The sequence below is a fragment of the Eucyclogobius newberryi genome, unplaced genomic scaffold, assembly GCF_026437365.1.
Source record: "Eucyclogobius newberryi isolate DKJ021-1_F unplaced genomic scaffold, fEucNew1.0.hap1 SCAF_6, whole genome shotgun sequence".
Classification (NCBI taxonomy): domain Eukaryota; kingdom Metazoa; phylum Chordata; class Actinopteri; order Gobiiformes; family Gobiidae; genus Eucyclogobius; species Eucyclogobius newberryi.
The window spans coordinates 37,143,052-37,161,360 of record NW_027316278.1 but is presented as its reverse complement, the minus strand read 5'-3'; the positions used below and the strand labels follow the sequence as shown (position 1 = coordinate 37,161,360).

The window sequence follows — 18,309 nt, the reverse complement described above, 5'->3', positions numbered from 1 at the left end:
CTGAAAAATGACGCACCTGAACCTCTTCTATTGCAATGAATGATACACTGAACAAAAATATAAATATATATAATGTATTTATTCATATAGCCATAAGCATTACCCCACAAAAATGCTAGTTGTGAATAATCCAGAGAGTTTAGGCTGATACCAACCCATCGAGTACATTTAGGTCAAACTCTGTTAAAAGTAACTTTTGAGTTTGGTGTTTTTTATTTTAGGTCATAATTAGCTTGTAAAGTTTGCATCTGAACTAAAAGCTAACTTTAAGTTGAGATTTCTGATGTTGTGCTTTTGTAAGAATATAGTGGCACTAAACATATTCTTTTGCATGTTATTGGCGAGGAGAGATAATGACATAGGTATCACAAAATAAACACTTTTATACAGGGATTGGCTTAATTAATAATTTGTAAGTGAAGGAGCGTTCGATTTGACGTAACTCCGGTTAGCATCAAATAGGTAGCAACTGGCAGAGATAGAAAATTATGTGTCTATGAATGACTATATATGCCAAAAATGCCCAAGAGTAACCAATTGCTCATTGCTAGCCAGGCTAACCCTTGTGAGGCTTGTCTTATAGTGCCTGGTCTGAACAGAATCAGAAAAACTGTCAAACTTTAACACGACAAAACAAAAAGGTATCACTTTATAATGTTGCTTCCTCTCCCCACAGAGTTCTCCACACGATTCCACTCCTTCACCTAAACCATCCTACATGGACACATGACCAGGCGCTGTCGCTGACCACTGACCACCTTACAGCAGACAGCAGCCAGACAAACGGACCTGAGCACCGCCGGACCTTCAGCACGCCACCACCGAAGGGATATGGTTTTACCTGTAGTTTTTATGATATTTTTTTTAAAACCATGAGAAACATCTATAGGCAAGACGCATGATTTTCGTATAAAACAAAAACACAGACCAAAAAATGACACACACAAAAAAAAAAATTGAGCAACCAAACGAGCTTCCTGTATGTGTATGAGCATGAGTGACTCCCGCCGCATGGCCTGTCTTTAACTACGATACGAGGGGGGTTAGGGGGACAGGCATGCAGCACTGAATATGGTCAATCATGGGCCAATAAGAAAGTGACACCATTTTTTTTTTTTAAAGGGGTACAAAATAAATATATAAAAAAGAAAAACAAATTGTCTCTAGGCAACAGTTTCTCTCCCCACTGTCCACGTCGACTGAACTTGTAATTCCATGTGGGATCCCATTTATCAACACTTTATCACAGCTTAAATATGGCGCCATGCATCATCTTGTTTGGTCTTATTAACTTTCCGCATTGTGTTTACTTGAAAGTGTTAGTTAGACGGTATTTCCATTAAATTGTACAGTAGAGTTTACTTGAAGATCACTTTATTTTTCGCAAATCAGCAAATTAATTTGATATGATATGCAAGCATGTCTTTTGCCATTTTTTTTTATTTTTTATTTGCGCACAAGATACACCTACAGTTAAGCAATGTCAATAGAAAGGGAAACGCTGTTTGATATTGTTCTCAAATTGAGCGTAGAGAAGTAAGAGAAGTCTCAGCCAAAGATGTGCAGTCGAATGTCAACGTCTTATTTTACAGATTCTATTTTCTTGCATCAAACAAAGATGATGAATGAGCAGCCCTGAGTGAGTAAATGTCACGTATCTTCCATTTCTGTGTTTCAAGATGGTTTGGTCTTTCTCACTACTGCCTCAGAGTAGATGTAGCAGCCCCGTCCTCACTCAGTAGGGGCAGGGTCAGAAAGGGGCCGACGAGTAGTAGCGTCTGTAGTCCTGACCACAACCAGAGACACTCAAGACTGTAGCACTGGAGGAGGAGAGATATGTATGGAGTTACATTTCTGCCCAAAGTCAGTTTCCTATAACATGAGTCAAGTACATTTAAAATATGAGTATTCTGCATTTGTTACATCACTATTGGCCTTTAAACATGCTCTTGTACCTTTTCCTTAGAACTTGAGTTAGAGCTCATCTACTGGCATTAGAGGGAATTACAAAGGGGAAATAAACAAACACTAGCTTGCCTCAACATGCTAAAGTAAGCATAGAGTTGTAATGAATGCCTGGTGAATCATATCTAGTCAAGATAAATGCTCATTACATCATGCATTACATGGTAAAAGCAGCTAAATAAGAAAACTATTGAGAATTCAATTCAATTTATTTTTGTAACGCCCAAAATCACAACAGCAGCTGCCTCGGAGGGCCCTCGAGTCCATCCAAACACAAGAATGTAATTTATATCTTATACATTTTACCAAGGTTTTAAGACGGTACGGACAACTCACCTCATCAGGCACTTTGTTCTCTAAGAATCATGGGAAATCACCTGCTTGACTCTATCCCACACTTGATTCCCTATTATGGTGTGACAAACTTTCAAAGAGTAGGAGGAAATTAGAGCACTACATGGAAACAAATGCCAGAGGCAATCCCAGACAATTTTGTCTGTGTCCTGGTGCAATGTCCAAGCAGCTAATGGCTTAAACTAAAACCCATGGTCCAAAATCAGTTACAGGACATTTAAAAGCTGTGCATTTTTGGGGGGGGGGGGATGTTCAAGAGTTTAAGGATTCATCAAACAAGTGTGAATGAAGCTAAATACAACTCCCAGCAGGTGTCTGATGATGGAACAATGTTATAATGTGGTTAAAAGCTGATTGATCCCTTTAACTCACTTTTGGCGCAAATGCAACTCCATACTACACAGCGGAGAGGAAGGTATGCTGAGTTGAATGTTTGCCCCCTTGCTTTTTCTCGAGAGTCACCAATCACTGTGAAGCGTTCTCTGACCTGTAACTGTGAGCGTGGCCCTTGCCACTCTCTTCCTCGAGTTCGTCCAAACCCAAGCAGCAATAACAGTGCCGAGAAGATTGTCCAGGTGACCAGAGAGAAGGGACTTAAGCTTCATGTTCTTCCTAAACACGGGCTTCTAGTCTGTGGACAGCAGATTTTAGGCCCCACAAAGCAATGATGTCAGTACATAGACACTTAATTTTGCACTTGTACAAAGCAACAAATGCATTTCAAGCGTAGCAACTTTTTTATCTCATCCTTTGGTTTGGTTTGGACTTTGAATGAGCCATCTTATCTCACCTTCCAAGTGCCCAGTTCTAGATATTTCCATTTCAGATTAAGGGAAAAAGTGTGTTTATGAATGTGCGTGGTTATTCAAATTTTTACAAAACACTTTCATTTAGTTGATTTACTTCAAGTGTAGATGGCGGCCGGAAAGTTGCAAAACAAGGCTTAATTTTAAAATACATTTCAAATAATTTCAACCAACAAAATATTGTGTTGCACAAATGATCAGAACTATAAAGGCGTATTAAAGTATATTTGAAAGGTCTTATTTTGTCATTTTGTTCTGCACTTCACGGCCACCATAATATTGCGTGCCATCTCATGCTATATCATAAAGCATAATTCAATTGTGTCAAAGTTGTTAAAATAATTGCTTTCTGTGAAACCATGCCAATGTTGCAATAACCACCTAGTATTGTAGTGCGACCTGAATTGATGAATGTACAGTCTCTGTTGTACTGTAGTTCTGAAGTAGTCATGTGTGTTGGCTGTATTTAAGTATTAAGAATAATAGAGAATGTTTCACCTCTGTATCTGCGAATAATCAAAAGTGTAATGTCATCGCAATGCAAACACTGAGGGACAAAGGGGGTTTGAACTAACAGATATTTCATCATATACGTTATATTTTGCTATATTTTTAATAAGACAGATACACAGAAAACGCAGCAGTTGCAAAAAGAAGGGCTCTGAGTTTTTGCTTATTTCTGAAGCAAAGAGCCATTTTTACTACAGCGGCTGATGTCACGGTGGGTGAGGGTGTGTGTGTGTGTGGAGGGGGGGAGGAGCCATGGTACATGAAAAGTGTGGTCATATGAGCTGCCGCAGTTTATTTTCATTTCTTTGTATAAAGCCCAGTGCACACTACAGGCTCATTTTACAGTAATAATAGTAATAATAATAATAATAGTAATAATGATAATAATAATAATAATAATAATAATAATAATAATAATAATAATAATAACCATAAGGCTTCACAGGCTCATTAAAGCCTCTCAAAGGGCTACACCAATATTCTTTTATCCAATACTCGGTGGTGGTAAGCTACTAGTGTAGCCACAGCTGCCCTGACAGGCAAACAAGGCTGCCCCTCTGACCACCACCAATCGTTCACGAACACATCACTTTCGTATAAGGCACTGTGGGCTAAGTGTTTGCCTAAGGACACAATGACACGTCCTATCAGGAATCAAACATCCCACCTTCAGGTTGGTGGATTTGGTGGCTCTGACCACTGAGCTACTACCGCCCGATTGCTGCTCTGTCATTTTGTAAAAATAAAACATCACCGCTACTGCATCAGCACAACAGTGACTGCCCATCGCTTGGTTCCAGAAGCACATTTTTCATTCATTTTTCCATAGAGATTCTGAATTTTTTTCAAAAATGTTTAAAGTATGTTCTGGGCTTATTAGCTCTGTGGTAACTAAAGAGCACAAGACCTACTGTGTAATTTTATTTCAAATCTGTTTCTCAAACTTTATAAAGTGCTAAGTTTTTTAAATGTTGCAGATTTTTTTAAAACAATCGCGTTATGGACATTAGTTACCACAGAGCAGCTTAGCCTCCATTGTGCATTTTAACTCGTAATATTTAAATAAATATTTGAACATTTCTAAATCCCTATGGCAAAAATGAATGGGGAATTTCCGGACCCACAGCGACCTTCAGAGTGGGCTGAACTGTTGAGCCCCATAAAGCAGAGCGTCTGGGGCAGACAGAATGACTGGCACAGAGGACCAGGGAAACACGGGAAATAGCAAAATTACAATAATCTTTCTCTCTCGTAAAGCTATAAAGTAGCATTTTCATCTATGTCATTTAATCCAATAGTATTTGACTCCATAAAGGACACCCAAGCGTTGAATGGACCATGTTTGTATATATACATAGTGCGATATTAGTGATGCTGCTGCGTGTTTTAGCTACAGTTAACATGACCCTAATTCCTGTGTAGCTTTCTATGCAAATATTGTTCTGATCCAGGTTTGACAAAATAATAATAATAAGGAAAGAGCTGGCATTAGATGTGCTAGCTTTGTCAGCACACGACCTTTGACTTTGTAGTCTTTGCTCTCTTGAGATTTAAAATCTCATACAATTCTCCTCATGACCTCATGGTCTGCGCTTATTGTCTCACACTTAAAAAATGAGTAAAAAATCCTATAGTGTGTACTGGCCTTATATTATGGAAAATCCTGTTCTAGACATATAGCCCTATGTCTGTTCCATTCCCTATTAAATGATGAGTCCTAACTACATATACTGTACATCAGGGACATGCACAGATAGTTCAGCCCCTTTGCCTTAAGTGCCCTCATTCTCAAAGTAATTTTAGGTTTAATATTTACGGGATGTAAAATGCTGTTTTAACTCAACAAGACAAATAACATTGCTGCCGCTCAACTCTCTCTCTCTCTCCGCTGGTGGTCTGGTCTTTTCCGAACATCTCTCGGAAAAGACCAGTTCTCATGTAACAAACATAAGTCCAGGAGTCTGCACAAAAGTTTAAGATAGGACTGTTGTCTGGGGTGTATGTGCACTGTCCGGTGTGAGGCTGCAGCTCATAGCGGCTGAGCAGCACGAGCCAACAACACAAAACAACAGCAGCGCCATGGAGAAGAGAGGGAGTCCTGCCGGAGAGCAGGAGGAGGCAACAGGTAGTGCCAGTGTGTAATTATGGAAGATTTTGTGTGCCAAAGTTAAATTATTAAATTCAAATTATTAATTTATTATATATGTCAAATTCATAATTCATTAATTCATAGTGCAATTTAATTAATTAATGTTATGTACAGTGAGTAAATTAAACATAACATTAATTGATGTAAAGTGCAATTAATTTATGCAATTAATATATTAAATGTAAATGTAAAATTAATTAATTCAATATGCAATTAATTAATTTATGTTAAAATAATCAATTTAATGTACAATTCAACAACAACACATTGAATGAATGAATTAACCGTTAAATCAATATATTGTATTTTCTATTTTTTGTTTATTTGGCCTATTAAGTTCAAACATTACATGCTCTAGTTCTCAGACTAGATCCGGAGATTGAGACTCTTGGATGAGAGTAGAAACGTCTTGTGCCCAGATGACTACAACTGAATTTGTTTCCACACTGTAGGCCTATATTATACCCTATATATGTTTTTTATAGCCAAATTATGTTTAATCAATAACAGAAAAAAGACAATTGAAATATTACTGAATTAATTATGATATTATAATGTATATAAATCTTGTTCTATGTCTATATCAGACAGGTGTGCGTAGATTAGTTTTAAACCTATGAAAAAGTGCCCTTTCATTGCATCTGGCCCTCAAAATATCCGTGCACGTCCCTGATTTACATGGCTGGTAAAAGTATTATCATTTCCCAATAATTCCCAATAATAAAATCAGATAAATCTGATCATCTTTGTTTTTTACTGACAAAGTACAATGAATGTTAAATTAACTCTTTCAATCTTTAACATTTTGTTCAGTCTACAGCTTTATTTGCTCAGAGTTAGATAGATGTTCAACAAACGGTCATACAGTAAGAAATCCACATTCAAATTGAACGGATGAAAGAGAGCAGGCCTTGTGGGTGCGTACAGCCAGATTCCGAGCTGTAGGATCCATGGCTCAGCTGTTCACAGAGACACGGTGGACTTAATGACCAGTATTTGAAGACGGCAGACATTTTCTCTCAGCACAGCCCTTCCTCAAGCTAAATCTGGTCTACACCAGACGAGCAGAGACTGGAGACAGAGAGAGCGACGTCCAACACCAAGTTCATGCAAAAATAGTAATGTTGCAAAAACTAGAGAACTTGTATATTCCTTTAGAATGGATTGAAGACATTATTAACGCAATAGTATATTACTCAATACTAAGGAATGCAACTGCGCACATGCACAGAAAATCTTTTTTATCATAAAAGGCTATATATCTATAAATATATATATGATATATATGAAAATATATATATTTACTTAGAATGCTATGCACCCTTCCTTGTCAAATGGGATTATGTTATGGATGTACTTTTAGCATCATAAAGCTGTAGCTAAAGAGAGTCGGGTGATGCCTGCAACCTGGTAAACATGGGGAACTTCTGGGGTATTTCAAATGACTTTTGTTTGCTTTTTTATTGCTATGGAGAATCCTACATTCATTTTAAATGTATGTAAAAGCCTTTTAATCCAGTCGACTCTGTTAACATCTATGAATTTACTCGGTACACCAGCTCAACATTTACAAAATTAATAAAGAAATGAAATGTGTTTGTGTATCATGTGTGTGTGTCTAAAAAAAACTACATTTGATACATGTCACTGTGCAGTACATTCATTGGCTGCATTTCGAGTGAAAGAAAAAAAGGCCCGGAGCCAAATTAATTTAAGGAGTACTTAATATTGAACTGTAAGTAGATCATTTTACGTTTTGTTAATTTTAAACCACAATATTGATCCAAAATATGGATAATAGAAATAGGTCCATTGACTTCCTGTTCAAAACTCCTCATAGTGACATTTCATTGTAACAAGTGGCTACATGACATTTTATTATTAGTTACACTTTCTTCCATTACTCAAACATGCATGAATCAATCAATCAAAATACAACTTTGAGTAAACTAAAGATGAAGAAACCCTGTTGTTTAAAAGGTAAGGTTAAAATCTCATTAAAGTAGATTTTGGATGTGCCCCCTTTAATGTTGAAAAGCAAAGTGTTCTATTCAATCTTTTCAATGGTAATAATTCCTTATACTTAACACTGATAGTTTAAAACACAATACATGGTTATTCTATAAATCAACTCCTTTCACACCAATGCTTCATTCCATTGTCTTGGTTCTGAATCAGGGTTTTTTGAAAATGTCAACTCCCCTTCTCTGCAGCTGACTGCTAGTAGCCACAAGGGGTGAGTAAAGGAACAGTTTTGACTAGTTGCTGCTCTGGGACTAAGGGCAGTCATCTGATTGGGGACTAAAAGTTCTAACATTGTTTCAGTTGCATTTGTTGCAGTTCACGTTTCCACCACACATTATTTCAAAGAACTGAATCAAAAGAAAAGAAAATATCCTCCTTGGCCCTGCATCACAACTAGGCGGAAAAGGGCAGGTAATAGCAACGAACTAGAACGGCCTATTGACCTTTTGCCTGTTTTTGCCACAGGTCAGCACTTCCGTTGTAGTCACACTTCCGGTCGAATAGGAACTCTGTTCACTAGGTGGAGAACGAGGGAAAATCACAGTCTATTCCTCACATTTGATCGTCACACTTGGGTTTATTATAGTGTTTTTTATCACCGCGCTATAAAAGCTTGTTTATGCTGCTTCGCATTCACACCACAAGTGACTGGAGTCCACTTGGAACCATACCAAGACTCCAATGTGGGTCTCAATACGGTTCTTCTAGTCTATGATAGCAAGTTTGGAAGACCTGCAAGTGCGGTTCTTTTGGGCTGGTGTGAATGTTGACCAGTTTGATTGTGTCATTGAAGAGCAATCAAAATATGTAATTATAATAAAAGCCAATGTGGGGTAGCAAATTTGAAATTCTGTAATAATGGCCGAACATTTCAAATTGATGTTTAGAAAATCTATGTCAAACTAAATAAAAAAAAAAAAAAAAATCCTCCATTAAGTAGAAATGTATTTATTAACGTATTTATTTATCAACCAGGTAAAAACCCAATGAGATTGAGACCTCTTTTCCAAGGTGAACCGGGATCAAAGTGCAAAATTTGATGGCCAATTTGATTAAATGATAGGCAATTTAGCATAAAAATTATAACAATAGGTATTATCAATTCATCTATTATTAACAATGAAATCCTGTTCTTCTGGACCCAGTGTGACCACGGTATCTAAAATGGACATTCTGGTGAAGAAGTGTAGCCTGCAGCACACACTTCACTGTGTAATAAATCAAGGCGCATAAACAAATGTAGCGTTTGTGTTTTGAATTGAATTTGGAACTACATTTGAGTCTACACATTTCTATCCTGTTGTTTGTCGCTTCAGTGAAGGTCCGGTCCATACGAGGAGATAAACGTGACGACAGAAAGCCTGGTGGCTCCTCTTGAGTGGACAGCTGAGTGCTGATAACCCCAGCGGTCAGCTGTCAGTGGTCTGGATGTACATGAGGTCAATACACAAAACTCTGTCATTTTTTATTCCAAGTGACAAGTTAACCTTTCCAACTTATTTCAACGAATTGGTCTGTAGGGCAAATTTTATTTAAACACCAGATGCAAAGCCACATCAGTAACAGAAGTAAAAAGATGGATAAGCGATATTTCTCGATAAGAAAATTAAGATTCAAAATCAATAGCAAGGGCCACAAAGTTGTAGTTGTAGTTATCTTTTTGATGGTTTTACAATCTATATAAGGAGAAAATGTAACACAGTTTGAAATATTTCTTGAGGTTCTAAGGCAGGGGTAAAGAACTGAAGATTCAAACAAAGTATGTCAAACATACTTTCACTTTTTGAGCACAAATAGTTTTTGGCATCTGCAGCAAGACTGAAGTTATGGTCAGAAACAAATCACCCACAGAAGCAAAGAGAAAGTGTTTGCAGTCACCTTTCTCTCGCTCTAAAACCTACAAAACAAGTTAGAAATCAGGGGGTAATAATGGACTCAGACTTGAACCTTAACAGCCATGTTGAATCAAGAACCTTATTAATACCATCTAAAAAACATTGCCAAAAGAAAATTATATAACTATAATGTCCAAACAAGACTTAGAGAGACTTATCACCTCAGTTTCCTGACCATCGGCACCCTTCCATTACCCCCCTCACCCCTTCACCGCTCCCCCTCTCTTAAATAAACACGAGTTACTGCTCTGGGCTCATTACCAGACCATTTCCCAGTCACACACTCTAATGACCCAAACATTACAGTACAAGTACAGGAAAGACTGTACTTTTATTGCCATTGTCAGTGAATGGCTTCAGTGATGGGTGCCACATAAAACAATGAATGATAATAGTATATCAAATAACCTATGATTAAATTAAGTAATTCATAAAAAAGTAAGGTATCACCAAAAAAGAACACAAAAAGAGATTAAAGCCGCAAGCGGCATCCAACGGCCCTCGCGGGCCGCCGGCCTTCCGACTCGGCGCTTTCGACTTGATAAAGATGGCGCCCTTATTGTGTGTGAATTAAAAAAGAACTTGACAGACGGCGACACATTGGACATGGCCAATCCAGTGCAAATCAACACAAGTGTCAGTCAAATTTGCTGCGCCGCCGCACAGAGACCGCAGCACTCTGAATATAAATATGGATAACTTTTGATGCCCCTCTTGTGTAGATGATATTTCCCAAAGTAAAGCTTGATCGGACTATTGCCCACGGAGGAGTTTGTTAAAGTGTGAAGCGTAAATGTGAACATTTCAAAGATTTGGCGTTTTTCCCATTTGTGACAGTATATTTGCAGCTCCACGGCACAGAGACCGTACCACTTAAAATCAAAATATGACTAATTTTTGATGCCCCGCTTGTGTAGATGATATTCCCCAAATATGAGTTTGATCGGACAATCGCCCTAGGAGGAGTTTGTTAAAGTGTGAAGCGTAAAAATGTGGTGATTTGAGCGATTTAGCGATTTTCCCATAAGGATAACATGGGATGTTTCTGTCATCGCTACGGTTACGCCGTACAAAATATGACTTTGGCTCTCATACTTTTATGATCAGGATGGCAAATTAGAATTTTGTTCAAAATATCATGTCATTTGGAAAAACTCTATTGTTTATAGGCCACTCTGAAGGCCAAATTGTCAGAATTCTGGGAAACGTTTGCGTCTCCGTCGCACAGAGACCATAAAAGCTATCCTTAAAATTTGGATAACTTTAGATGCCCCACTTGTCTAGAGGACACACAACGATTTTGAGGTCGGTGGGCAAAACGCACTAGGAGGACTTCGTTAAAGTGTAAAACATAAAAATGTGGTAATTTGAGAGATTTTGTGGTTTTCCCAGAGGTTTCTGTCATCGCTACGACTACGCCGTAAAAATTAAGGCATTTTTGTGATTGGCTTTTGTGATCGGGATGGCAAAATAGAATTTTGGGTAAAGTTTAGACAATTTTGGTAAAACTAATTTTTGACCTTCAATGTTAATTTAAAGGTCACTCTGTAGGGGGCGCTATCGCGCCCATTTCAATTTTGTCATCATAAACTGGTCCAAACAAGAAAGTTGAACAACTGATTCAAATTTGGTCCTAATCGGACTTGTTTTGATCAAATGGGAGCAATTTTTAGATCGGCAATATCCCAAAATAAGTTGTCCAACTTTGCGGCTGCGCCGCACACAGACCGGTAAAGGTATCTCAAAAAATTGGATAACTTTAGATGCCCCACTTGTCCAGAGGACGTACGCCGATTTTGAAGTCGGTGGGCAAAACGCCCTAGGAGGAGTTCGTCAAAGTTTGACGTGAACAAAATGGCTAACACAGCGTGTTTTCATTTTCAAAGGAAGATGGCGGGCATAGGGTAAGTCTGGGGGCGTGGCTACAACAATATTTTTTTTTTGTCCTCACGAGAGGAATGCGTGTTCCGAATTTCGTAGCTTTACGACAAAGTTGACCTCGGGGCGTCTCCCATAGGCGCAATGTATTTTGACTTTTGTCGGTGGCGCTGTCGCGCCATTTTTTAACGAAAAAAAAAATGACCCAGAAAAAACAAAATTTTTCGCCAATTCTGAATTTTGGGCAAAGTTTGGTGAGTTTTTGAGCATGTTCAGGGGGTCAAATTAGAGCTCAAAGAGCTGAAGAAGAACAAGAAAAATAATAAAAATAATAATATTTTTAGCAAAAACAATATAGCCGTTTCCACTATAACAACAAATGATACATCGTTTGAAAGCTCTAAGCCTTCCCGATGCCGTCATGGGGTGGAATCATCATTACGAGCGCTTACGCGCTCGTCACTCCCTATTCCGTCGGGATGCCCCGCCCACTCCCCATAGACTTCCATTGATTTGAGCAGATACAAGCATGGCCCATGCCTGCGGCATGGACTCTCGCGTACGGGACGATGCCAGGAGTGTTTTTGGAGGAATGCAGCGCTTCGCGCTGCTGTTGTCAACAATGAGTGAATGGGCTACGCCCATTCACTAATTGTTGACGATTTCTGTCATAGCAGGAGTAAGTATGCATGATCCATGCCTTCGGCATGGGCTAGTTCACTGTACTTGCCAGGGGCGACGGGGTACCAAACATGCGGGCTGCGCCCGCATGGTTGGTCAGACAGTTGCAACGCTGCCTTCGGCAGCGTTGCGGGAGCAATAGGCCCTCCGCCCTGCTGGGGCTCGGGCCTAAAAATAATAATAATATTTTTAGCAAAAACAATATAGCCGTTTCCACTATAACAACAAATTATACATCGTTTGAAAGCTCTAAGCCTTCCCGATGCCGCCATGGGGTGGAATCATCATTACGATCGCTTACGCGCTCGTCACTCCCTATTCCGTCGGGATGCCCCGCCCACTCCCCATAGACTTCCATTGATTTGAGCAGATACAAGCATGGCCCATGCCTGCGGCATGGATTCTCGCGTACGGGACGATGCCAGGAGTGATTTTGGAGGAATGCAGCGCTTCGCGCTGCTGTTGTCAACAATGAGTGAATGGGCTACGCCCATTCACTAATTGTTGACTATTTCTGTCATAGCAGGAGTAAGTATGCATGATCCATGCCTTCGGCATGGGCTAGTTCACTGTACTTGCCAGGGGCGACGGGGTACCAATCATGTTTGGTCAGACAGTTGCAACGCTGCCTTCGGCAGAGCAATAGGCCCTCCGCCCTGCTGGGGCTCGGGCCTAAAAATGGAATACATACATTGTATCATAAGATTTGTTTTATATTTTCTATGCATTGCGAACAGATGTTACGTCCAAACAATTAGTTGGGGTAATATACAAAATAATAATTTGCCGTGTTAATTAGGCCCGAGCCCCAGCAGGGCGGAGGGCCTATTGCTCCCGCAACGCTGCCGAAGGCAGCGTTGATACTGTCTGTTTGGTGCCCCGTCGCCCCTGGCAAGTACAGTGAACTAGTGTGGTGGCTGGATCAATGCTCGTTTGGGGCGTAGGGTGTAGGACAAAGGATTCACGTTGACAAAGCTCTGCAAACTTTTCAAGGTAGTTTATTTACAGAGAAAGCAGTGTCAAATACAGGACAGCAGAAAACAGCGCGCGGGTCTCCGATGATCAGGGACCCCCCTCTCTGGGCGCACCTCCCTTATATACTGAAGATGCACAAAGACCAATAAACAATATCTGACAGGTATGACCCTATCCATGTACCAACGGATTAGCCAATGAGAGAACAAGATGTAAAGGTATCCTTATTTGGGTAGCACGAGGGGAAAGTTACAGAAATGAAGTCATGCGTGTGTATGCCGATGTTCAAACCTATATCTCCTTTTTCGGCCTATAGCTTCGCCTGGTGTACTCCTAGCAATAAATTACAACAGGCCTCAGTACTCCTAACACCTTGTATAAGAGTTTAAACAAACCGAGTGGGATGGAGGAGAACAGAATGTACAGTTTAGATACTTCACTAGCCCATGCCGTAGGCATGGATCATGCATACTTACTCCTGCTACGCCCATTCACTCATTGTTGACAACAACAGCGCGAAGCGCTGCATTCCTCCAAAAACCTTCCTGGCAACGTCCTGTACGCGAGAGTCCATGCCGCAGGCATGGGCCATGCTTGTATCTGCTCAAATCAATGGAAGTCTATGGGGAGTGGGTGGGGCACCCCGACGGGAAAGGGAGTGACGAGCGCGTAAGCGCTCGTAATGATGATTCCACCCCATGGCGGCATGGGGAAGGCTTAGAGCTTTCCAACGATGTATAATTTGTTGTTATACTGGAAACGACTATATTGTTTTTGCTAAAAATATTATTAGGCCCGAGCGCCACAAGCTGGCGAGAGGCCTATTAATCTCGTAAGGCCGTGCGAAGCACGGCTGCGAAAGTGCGCACGTAGTGCGCACGAAATCAGCGCGAAGCGCTCACCCACTTCCAAACACTCACTAACGCACTCCTTCACTCACGCACGCCCCGTGCATACTAATTAGTAGTAGAAAAATGGAACTTTACCGTTGTAAACGGGCGAAGCCCGTGCAAAAGTACGCACTAAACGAGCACTTTAAATTGGGATGACGACCGCTTTGTCATCCCCATATAAAGCACTCATTTGCGCTAAGTAGCTCACAAATACGTTCCCCATATCTTGCATGTTCCGTGCATATAAGCATGTAATGCAAAAATTGAACATTATTACTGTATAGAGGGCCAAAAACACAAAGTGGGCGGAGCCCAATCAAAATTAACGAAAGTACCCGTCAGTGACCAGGGACCCACACCATGAGGTAGGAAAGCGCGAGCGCTTTCCGAAAATGTATAGTTCATGATATTTGAAAAATGGGAAACATTGTTTTCGCATCGGAATATTATTCTTTCTTTCTTTCTTTCTTCTTCTTCTTCTCGGGACCAACCCCCCTATTTTTCACCCAGTGAACATTGACGAAAAGTCACAAAAATTAGCACACCTCTAAAAATCGTGCCTCTCTACATTCTGGCTATTTCCTTTTTCTAAAATTAAAAAATTGGCGCGTCAGCGCCCCCAAATGTAGCAAAAATGCATTGAGAGATGGGAAATGACCCAAAAAAAAATCTGATCGTAGAATCATGAAATTTGGCGCAGAGGTAGATGGTGACAAGAGAAGTAAAAAATATTATTACGGCAACGCCGTCCGCCCAACCAAATGTCGGCCATATTGCTTCAAAAATGGCTAAACATGACTTCGGAGTTTTTCCAAACGTCGTACTTTTACAAACTCCTCCCAGGGCGTTGGCCCTAAAAAGCTGAAATTTTGTGAAAATGCTACTGAGGAGTGGGACATCAAAAGTTATCCAAATTACATTGATACCTGTCACGGTCTCTGTGCGGCGAAGCCGCAAACTGTAGCAAGAATTTCAGAAATCTCCCAAATTTTACATTTCTGCCGTTTGCGCAGATAAAGTCCGAATTGCGTCAAATTAGAATCAGTTGTTAAACTCTTTGCCCTAAACCTACTTGAAGTGAAATAAATTAATTTGGCGCCACAGCGCCCCCTACAGATTTTATATGGAGGTTAAATGTTTAGTTTTGCGAAATTATATGAAATTTGACACACAACTCAATTTTAGCATCCCCATCAAAAAAGTCAATGAGACCCATGTCATAATTGTTATGGCGTTGCCGTAACGATGACCGAAACCTTCCATGTTATTCCAATGGGGAAATCGCCATAACATGTTTACACTTTAGACTTTCACAAACTCCTCTTAGGGCGTCAGCCCTATTAACCTGAAATTTGGTGAGACTCATCTTCAGGGGTGGACCATCAAAAGTTATCCACATTTTTATTCAAAGAGTCACGGTGTCTGTGCGGCAAAGCCGCACATTTTGCCAAGAATTCAAAATAAAATTGCTTTTTGATGGTAAAACAAAGGGGAGAAGATGTGACAGCGTCACAGATTCAGCAGTAGGCGTAATAAAAGGACATTTGGGGCGCGTTAGCGCCCCCTCCTCTTGCGGCGTGGCGGCGGCGTAGCGAGGGCCGATCATTGCCGCTTGCGGCTATATTTTATTATTATTAGGCCCGAGCCCCAGCAGGGCGGAGGGCCTATTGCTCCCGCAACGCTGCCGAAGGCAGCGTTGCAACTGTCTGACCAAACATGCGGGCGCAGCCCGCATGTTTGGTACCCCGTCGCCCCTGGCAAGTACAGTGAACTAGCCCATGCCGAAGGCATGGATCATGCATACTTACTCCTGCTATGACAGAAATAGTCAACAATGAGTGAATGGGCGTAGCCCATTCACTCATTGTTGACAACAGCAGCGCGAAGCGCTGCATTCCTCCAAAAACAATCCTGGCATCGACCCGTACGCGAGAACCCATGCCGCAGGCATGGGCCATGCTTGTTTCTGCTCAAATCAATGGAAGTCTATGGGGAGTGGGCGGGGCATCCCGACAAAATAGGGAGTGACGAGCGCGTAAGCGCTCGTAATGATGATTCCACCCCATGGCGGCATGGGGAAGGCTTAGAGCTTTCAAACGATGTATAATTTGTTGTTATAGTGGAAACGGCTATATTGTTTTTGCTAAAAATATTATTATTATTTTTCTTGTTCTTCATCGCTTTGAACTCTAATTTGACCCCCTGAACATGCTCAAAAACTCACCAAACTTTGCCCAAAATTCAGAATCGGCGAAAAATTTTGTTTTTTCTGGGCCATTTTTTTTTTTCGTTAAAAAATGGCGCGACAGCGCCACCGACAAAAGTCAAAATACATTGCGCCTATGGGAGACGCCCCGAGGTCAACTTTGTCGTAGAGCTACGAAATTCGGAACATACATTCCTCTCGTGAGGACAGAAAAAAAATATTATAGTGGCCACGCCCCCAGATTTACCCTATGGCCGCCATCTTCCTTTGAAAATGAAAACACGCTGTGTTAGCCATTTTGTTCACGTCAAACTTTGACGAACTCCTCCTAGGGCGTTTTGCCCACCGACTTCAAAATCGGCGGACGTCCTCTGGACAAGTGGGGCATCTAAAGTTATCCAATTTTTTGAGATACCTTTTACGGTCTGTGTGAGGCGCAGCCGCAAAGTTGGACAACTTATTTTGGAATATTGCAGATCTAAAAATTGCTCCCATTTGATCAAAACAAGTCCGATTAGGACCAAATTTGAATCCGTTGTTAAACTTTCTAGTTTGGACCAGTTTAGGCTGACAAAATTGAAATGGCCGCGATAGCGCCCCCTACAGAGTGACCTTTAAATTAACATTGAAGGTCAAAAATTAGTTTTACCAAAATTGTCTAAACTTTACCCAAAATTCTATTTTGCCGTCCCGATCACAAAAGCCAATCAGACAAATGCCTTAATTTTTACGGCGTAGTCGTAGCGATGACAGAAACATCCCATGTTATCCCTATGGGAAAACCACAAAATCTCTCAAATTACCACATTTTTATGTTTCACACTTTAACGAACTCCTCCTAGTGCGTTTTGCCCACCAACCTCAAAATCGGTGTACGTCCTCTAGACAAGTGGGGCATCTAAAGTTATCCAAATTTTAAGGATAACTTTTACGGTCTCTGTGCGACGGAGCCGCAAACGTTTCCCAGAATTCTGACTATTTGGCCTTCAGAGTAGCCTATAAACAATAGAGTTTTTCCAAATGACATGATATTTTGCACAAAATTCTAATTTGCCATCCTGATCATACAAGTATGAGAGCCAAAGTCATATTTTGTACGGCATAACCGTAGCGATGACAGAAACATCCCATGTTATCCTTATGAGAAAATCGTAGAATCGCTCAAATCACCACATTTTTACGCTTTACACTTTAACGAACTCCTCCTAGGGCGATTGTCCGATCAAACTCATATTTGGGGAAAATCATCTACACAAGCGGGGCATCAAAACTTATCCATATTTTTATTCCAAGTGTGACGGTCTCTGTGTGGCGGACCCGCACATTTGACCGACATTTGTGTTCATTTCCACTGGATTGGCCATGTCCAATGTGTCGCCGTCTGTCAAGTTCTTTTTTAATTCAACACACAATAAGGGCGCCATCTTTATCAAGTCGAAAGCGCAGAGTCGGAAGGCCGGCGGCCCGCGAGGGCCGTTGGATGCCGCTTGCGGCTTTAATTAGGCCCGAGCGCCACAAGCTGGCGAGAGGCCTATTAATCTCGTAAGGCCGTGCGAAGCACGGCTGCGAAAGTGCGCACGTAGTGCGCACGAAATCGAGCGCGAAGCGCTCGCCCACTTCCAAACACTCACTAACGCACTCCTCCACTCATGCACGCCCCGTGCATACTAATTAGTTGTAGGAAAATGGAACATTACCGTTGTAAACGGGCGAAGCCTGTGCAAAAGTTCGCACTAAACGAGCACTTTACATTCGCGGTCGTCATCCCCATATAAAGCACTCATTTGCGCTAAGTAGCTCACGAATACGTTCCCCATCTCTTGCATGTTCCGTGCATATAAGCATGTAATGCAAAAATTGAACATTATTACTGTATAGAGGGCCAAAAACACAAAGTGGGCGGAGCCCACTCAAAATTATCGAAAGTACCCGTCAGTGACCAGGGACCCACACCATGAGGTAGGAAAGCGCG

General features: G+C 40.9%; 1 protein-coding gene across 20 annotated transcripts in view; it reads left to right on the top strand.

The window, feature by feature from the left end:
* The window catches only part of ank1a (ankyrin 1, erythrocytic a), a 185,442-nt gene extending 178,062 nt beyond the window's left edge, over positions 1-7,380 (top strand). For all 20 annotated transcript variants that reach the window (XM_072434207.1, XM_072434206.1, XM_072434199.1 and 17 more), the window contains one exon: positions 677-7,380. Coding sequence is in view for 3 of the 20 variants with exons in the window: in XM_072434210.1 (XP_072290311.1) it covers positions 677-730 (54 nt within the window). In the remaining 17 variants the exon portion in view is untranslated. The remainder of the gene's footprint in view (positions 1-676) is intronic.
* The last annotated feature ends 10,929 nt before the right edge of the window (positions 7,381-18,309 follow it).